We start from the raw sequence: 6,911 nt of genomic DNA, 5'->3' as shown, positions 1-6,911 counted from the left end.
ATCGATAAATCCGCGGTCGCACTGATACTAATTCCATGTAATAACTATTGCCTTGCTACTTTTCAATTTGAATTTATTTTCTTTTCGTTTTGCCAGCCCTGGTCGTTTAAGCCATCGCCTTACCGTGGCACGTCTTGGCTCAAAGCCTCTTGTAAGGTAAGGTAAGCGAAGCCACCTATTCATTTAAGCTGAAACTCGCTAAGCAACAGGTGCGCGTGCGCTGTCAACTTAACGTTTTCCCCGCAGTCTCGTCTCTCTGATTCTCCGTGGCGCCCTAAGCCAGCCATTGATCGTGTGTTGATTTTTGTGTTGTGTGCGTGCTAGAAGAAGAGACTTTCACTACGGGTCACTTTTAAAACTGAACCCCAAGCCATCCATAGCTCCAGCTCGCTCCGAGGCTTAATTAATGCGCTTCGCACGCGTTGTCATGGCCATATAGTAGTAAAAGAGCTGGAGACAGGGCTAAAGCCAGAGTTGGAGTCGGCGGTCCCAAACGTGTTGTTTTTATGCTTTTTACTTCGCTGTGAAATTCGTGTTTTCGCATTCGCGCATACCTTGTTGTAATATCTCGACTTCTTTTCGTTTATTTCTCACCCAGAAAACAGAAACAATAAACCCGAGAGAGGCTCCCTCCAGCCGAGTGTTTTAGATTTAGTGAGAAAAGTCACTAAAGAGATACATATGGAAAGAAAAACGCAAGAGGCAGTTGTCGCGTCGGATCGGATTGGCAGAGTGGTACCGTTAGTGCGCGAGTGACTGTTTAAACACAATTTAAATAATGATGAATCTGCGGTCGTAATTGATTTAAGTAGCGCAGCAGACAAAAACAACAACACCAACAACAGCATTTGCATAATTTTCCCCACTCTCACACACGTACACACACACTCATGCAGGCCACAGACACTTGTGGTGCTCACAGACAAAGAGCGAGAAAATTCGTTGCGCTTCTAGCTGCCACTGCAGTGGCCGAAGCAGCAGCAAGTGCCAATTGTGTCGGTGTGTGTGTGTGCGGTGCAGTCATGTGTGTGCACCAATGTTGTTGTTGTTGTGTACTTAAATGGACAAGTTAGAGTCCACATTCCACACAGAACAGAATAGAATAGAACAGAGCAGAGAAGAGCAGAACAGAAACAGAGAAGAACAACAGCGACAATGGCTGGCCAAGAAGAAACGGCAACTTTATCTATTACTTTGTGCGAAAATTTTAGAATAATTGCACATACCCATTCTCTGACCGATGGAAGAGAGTGGAAATTGTGCACTTGATGTGCATTATTTGTAATTTGTGCTGCATCCAATCGTACATACATAATTATGTTATGTTCATGTGTGGAACGGAAAGTATCCCCTGCGCCTGCGTGCAGTTCTTTTACCTTCCACCCACACAGACACCACACACCACACACACACATGCACATTCACATTTGGATTTTGTGTCAAGCCTCGACAGCTTCGCTGCTCTTTTCTGGCCCACACACATGCCTATTGAACTGAATCCATAGCCCTGACACTGCTGCTCTGCTGTTGGCCTTAATTAGCATACGAGTAACAATAGACAATAACGACAACGGCTTGACCCTCTGAGATGGAGATGGAGCAAAAGAATGGTTACAGTAATATAATTAGAACGGGCGAAAGGCGGCAAAGGTTGCACAGTGGGTCGAAGTAGTATTCGGGAGTCGAGTGGAAAAAACATCTGCTCGCCAATCCGGTGTGACCAGGTCGAGTGTAAGATGGAATGTGACTGATAAAGAAGGTCTCTATCCTCCAGGGGATAGATTAATGAATGGGAAATGGATGATAACAACAGTTGTATGATATTCCTATCTTCATCGATTCATCTTCATTATCTACTTATGATTTCTTATCTTCAATGAACGACAGCTTCAACTACATATGTATGTATGTATGTATATGTAGATGCAAAGTGCTTTTTGGATGTTTTGAGTTGAGAACTCTATTCTTAGTTATACGAGTATATTCATCATATTTTATGATATATTGACTTCTCGACCTACAGAGAAATTTGAGCTATTAAAGACATACATACGCTCTTCCAACTCTGCCTGGGCCATCTTCACATACAAATACATACATCTTCCATACAAATATCTCCATTGTTTGCTGGAATATATTAACACTCAAATTCTATTCTGGGCAGCCGAGACAAGACCCTCACGTATTTCACTCCGTCCGCCCACAGCACCGGTAGAGGCAAAGGCAGGGGCACGGGCAGGGGCTAAAACTGTAAATGTGAATACAGCAGAAAGCCAACAACAAACACCCGGTTTTCAAAGAATTCATAAGCACGCGCTAATGCGAATACTAATTCCATTCCATGCAATGCTCTACGCGTCGCTCTGCACCGCGCCCCACTGCGCCACCTCCGATCTCCGATCTGCCCCACCAGTGGAGCAGCACGACTAGTGCGCGGTCGGTGCGTGAGGTGTCTCGAAGCACCTGTAGTCGGGCGACAATCGGGCAACGTAACCGACTGCCCCTGCGTGCTCGGGTTGCGTCTGGTTAGAAGCCGCACTCGTACACTCGGCTACCTCCGGGCAGGAAGGAAAAAAAAACCAAAAAAGAAATATAATAATAATAATAAAGCAAAAGAAAAAGAAACGAGAAACGAGAAAACTGCGCTGAAAACCGGTTAATGTGAAAATGAAAGAAAACTTTTGAATTTATTTTTTCCTTGTGGATAATGTTGCTGAAGAGTTGGTTTTTCTTCTTTCCACAGTTCGAATTTGGTGAAATCAATGCGTAGAAAGTGAATCCGAGGTTGGCGCTGACGTTACGCAAAGCCGTGGAAAAGTGAAAAGCCGCGGAAAACCTGGCCGCTCTAAAAGTGCACCAGCACCTGCCCATTTGGATATTCGGCGACTGATTGCCGTTGCGTGCGCCGCCTGCTAGCCAGCTCCTAGGCTCTAATTGTCGGCTGTCAAACCGGAGCAACACCTGGCCGATCGTCGGCCCCCCTGCCGGCACAAAGCGGCCGCCGCATGCGTCTCATCCAAACGGCCACCGGCGGTGCTGCTGCGACTGTTCTGCAGTCCCACTCCCAGTCGCAGTACAACTACACCAACATGCGCGAAGATGATATCGAGCTGGCCATCAAAGTGGTAAGTTTCTGCTGCAAGGCTGTTATGATGCAACCACACCTCACCTGCGGAGAGATCAGGCCTGGAATCGCGAGGCTGCCCCTGCCCCTGGGTCTGATCTGAGCCATAATCTGTGCAATTATGAGCCTCTCCAATGCTCCAATGCTGATTCATTCCTAATTATTTGCGTCGATTGTAACAAAATGTATGTATGTACATATGTACATTGGGCTTCGGTTAATTACTTCAATACAAGCGCAAGTGATCTGGTGGGGGCTCTGGTAATCAGAATGGGCAAAAGAATGGCCCCCGGCTAGAAGAACGAACCACAAGAACGTTGGAACGAAATTTTAAAAACGCATTCTCTATTCGCAGGTAATTGTTGGAAACGGCGGCGTTGGCAAGTCCTCGATGATCCAGCGCTACTGCAAGGGCATATTCACCAAGGACTACAAGAAGACAATCGGAGTGGACTTCCTGGAGAGGCAGATCGAGATCGATGGGGAAGATGTACGCATAATGCTGTGGGACACAGCCGGGCAGGAGGAATTCGACTGCATAACGAAGGCTTATTACCGGGGGGCACAGGCTTCAGTGCTCGTGTTCTCCACGACTGATCGGGCCTCGTTCGAAGCTATCAAGGACTGGAAGCGCAAGGTGGAGAACGAGTGCAACGAGATACCCACGGTGATTGTGCAGAACAAGATTGATCTGATCGAGCAGGCCGTAGTCACTGCCGACGAGGTGGAGACACTGGCGAAGGTGCTCAACTGCCGTCTGATACGCACGTCCGTAAAGGAGGATATCAATGTGGCCTCCGTGTTCCGCTACCTAGCTACCAAGTGCCATCAGCTGATGACTCAGAGCTACGACCAGACCGGCAGCCAGCAGCACTCGTCCAACCATCCGCCCTACAACAGCACGCCCACAATCAGCGCCTTCAGCCCGACCTTCACCAAGTCCAGCAGCGGCACCATTGTGCTCCGCCCGGCCAAAAAGGGCAGCGGGTCCAGTGCGGCGCGAAAGCGCAAAATAGTTCTCAAGAAGTGCGGCATCTTGTAATGGAAGGGGATCAACGCCAGCCAGCCAGGAAGGTTGTGCCAGCTAGGCAGGCAGAGGCAGTCAAGCAGGGAGTATAGATGGATGGATGGACGAGATGTTGGCAATTAATAACTGGAGCATATTTAACGCTTAATTATTTATGAGCCTAATGAAGTTGTGGCCAGGTGGCGGTGGCCAGCCAACCGTTATATGCACAGCCACAGCCAATCACTAGTCGTGCACAGACTCCGCGTGATGTGGCCCAGACATGCGAGAAAGCAGCGATAATCGGAACCAGTAAAGTGCACCTTCGGGACACACCTCGAAGTGAAGATACCCTTGCAGATTTACATACATACTAAGGCACTAAGAACTAATATTTAATTCAATTAAAGGAAGCCAAGTTTAACCTTGAGAAGCGCTCGTATATGGTCGATTTGCAAGCTACAAAATACATTCAAAACCATGTAGAGTGCTTTGTGGTATCTAGACCAATATCTAGAATATTCGAATCTACCCGCGATCTGCAACGGTATTCGAGCTCTCAAAACCATAACAACCCACATGCATTATCATATGCAGCTACTCGAAAACTACCCTAATTAGATATAGATATCAAATATCAAATCAGACGGGATGTATTGTATTATGCCCCCCTTCTATAACGGAGACTGATGCAGCAATGCTCCTCATATCGGATATGTACATATGTATACTTTTATATGGGTTCTCGTACCGGCCTAACCAATTATTAAAATTAAAAGGCTATTCACCACGCTAGCGCAGCCCAGATGTTCATGTGAGATAGATCCCTCCGCCAATTAGCTTTGGAGAATGTGCAATTAATAATTCAGCTTATATAATTATTCGCGAATTGCGAGTCATGACAAAGCGCAATTCAGCTCGTCTTTATAGGGAACCAGTGTCCAGTGGTCCACGTTCTATGCAAAAATCCCCCATCGATTCGGAGCGGAAGTTTAGTTTGCTCGCAATACAACAATATATCAAACTCTATCCCTATCCTAAGCCTATTCTCATATTGTATCTATATGTTTAATTTTGTATTTAAAATATACCTACAATTAATAAATTATTTTTGTATAAATGGACCCAAATAATAAATTCATATCGAGAACAAGCAACAAGGGCGGACTTGAAGAGTCCCACTAAAAAATAATAACTGCTTTTAATACCCATCCAGATGGACCGATCTTATAGATCCTATGATTATCATATGGTAATTCCATTTTGATTCGTTTAGGCATTCATATCTACACTTTATACTCCTCTCGAACGGTTCGACCGATTTATATACAATTTTTTTTGGGTATTAAGTAGGCATTAGAGTCAGGTTATTAAATGTTTTTCACCCTCCAGCCAACAACTACTATTTTCTAATCGGGATTTGTAAGTCCAATATTTGCGCACCGATTTTCATCAGCAGTTTGAGTGTGTGCTACAGTGAACAATGGCGAACATGCGAACATGCGAAATAGTAGAGCAGAAAGAACTGACGAATCCACAAAGATACCGATAATGTGATTTAATCATAAACGACAATTGGAATAGAAAATTACAGGCAACGACAACAGTTACATCGAGCATTTACATCCTATTCGTTCCTTCGTCTCGCATTCGAGTAGGTGGCAGATATTGAATATTTCGCTAATCCGAAAGTGCTGATTGCCGCAATAGACAAAGAATTGTTACCGTTATCATGCGCTCAAATTAAAATATGAGTCAAATTAAATCACCAACAGAACAGCTTGCTCATCGGGACGAATCAAACATACAATTTCTGAAGCCCATTCGCATGAATATAATTTTATTGAATTTTACACTGATACATTCAAAACGAAAAGACATGGCTGTACCAAATCGTTATATACAATTCAGTCGAATAATGTTGAAATTCAGTAACACTCCATTTAAGGAATTTTTGTTCCACCTGAGGAATCAGTGCGTCATTTGCTCTACAGTTCTTAAAGATACTCCACTAACAGATGCCAGAATTAGCCAAACTTAGATTCTTATTTTAAAGGAATTATGGAATATGAATACGGTAGATAATATCTGTACTTCCATCCTAGTGGACAATAAAAAGTCTCCAGTTGTAGTTTTCAAATGTTTACCATTTTTTATTTGATTTTCGCTTTTACACTTGTTTTTTTAAGCTTGAAAATTTCGCAATCCGCTTTTGTTACACCATCGCTTACACGTTTCCTCATTAAATAGTTAAAGTAATATATAGTTTTAATTTAGTTTTTGTGTGTGTGTTTATTTACAATTCGCGTTAAAAAATCGTCGCCCTAACACGCAAAAACCAATAAATGTGTTTATATCCTACATTGTTGTCGTAATTTTCAAGTGTTTCCTGGTTATGAATAAAGGCATAAATAACTATTCGTCGATTTCCGTTCTTAATTATTTACAAAAAGTCGAAAAATCAAGACACCCTAGATATAGAGAGGGGGGAGAGAAAGTAGACACTATTAGGGGGTGTCGAGGAAGAGAGAAAGCTGAGCATAAAACTGTGTTTTGTTCTTCCGGGCTGAGCCCAATATATAGCATGTGAGTGTGTGTGTGTTTTGTGTGTGTTCTGGTCCTTGAAAAATCCTATAAAAATATCATTTTGTCATCCAATCAATTTTTACTCGCTACGGAACTATGCAATGTGATTATAAATTAAAATTCTTGGCACTAAAATAAGCAAAAAAGAATCACATTAAACCAAAAACTAATTGTTTTGGGTTCAATTTTTGATTT

At 43.5% G+C, this 6,911-nt stretch overlaps 1 protein-coding gene across 3 annotated transcripts; it reads left to right on the top strand.

Moving 5' to 3' along the window:
* Window positions 1-78: 78 nt before the first annotated feature.
* Window positions 79-5,254, top strand: Rab23 (RAS oncogene family member Rab23). 3 transcript variants are annotated; one of them, XM_015182079.2, is made up of 3 exons: window positions 79-156; window positions 2,744-3,125; window positions 3,480-5,254. In XM_015182079.2, exons 2-3 carry the CDS (start codon window positions 3,006-3,008, stop codon window positions 4,164-4,166), a joined length of 807 nt encoding a protein of 268 aa, XP_015037565.1. In that variant the 5' UTR covers window positions 79-156; window positions 2,744-3,005; the 3' UTR covers window positions 4,167-5,254. The 3 variants fall into 3 exon arrangements, with proteins under 3 accessions (XP_015037565.1, XP_015037566.1, XP_033241612.1); XM_015182080.2 differs by having other exon boundaries at window positions 82-161; XM_033385721.1 differs by lacking the exon at window positions 79-156 and adding an exon at window positions 171-209.
* Window positions 5,255-6,911: the final 1,657 nt, after the last annotated feature.

This window comes from Drosophila pseudoobscura, chromosome 2 (genome assembly GCF_009870125.1).
Source record: "Drosophila pseudoobscura strain MV-25-SWS-2005 chromosome 2, UCI_Dpse_MV25, whole genome shotgun sequence".
Lineage (NCBI taxonomy): Eukaryota > Metazoa > Arthropoda > Insecta > Diptera > Drosophilidae > Drosophila > Drosophila pseudoobscura.
This window is presented reverse-complemented; position numbering and strand designations above follow the sequence as displayed.

Excerpts from the sequence above, each read along its gene's own strand:
- Rab23 (XM_015182079.2), top strand. The coding sequence starts at position 3,006 with ATGCGTCTCATCCAAACGGCCACCGGCGGTGCTGCTGCGACTGTTCTG. Across the intron at positions 3,126-3,479 it reads TCGAGCTGGCCATCAAAGTG|GTAATTGTTGGAAACGGCGG; the intron begins GTAAGTTTCTGC and ends CTCTATTCGCAG.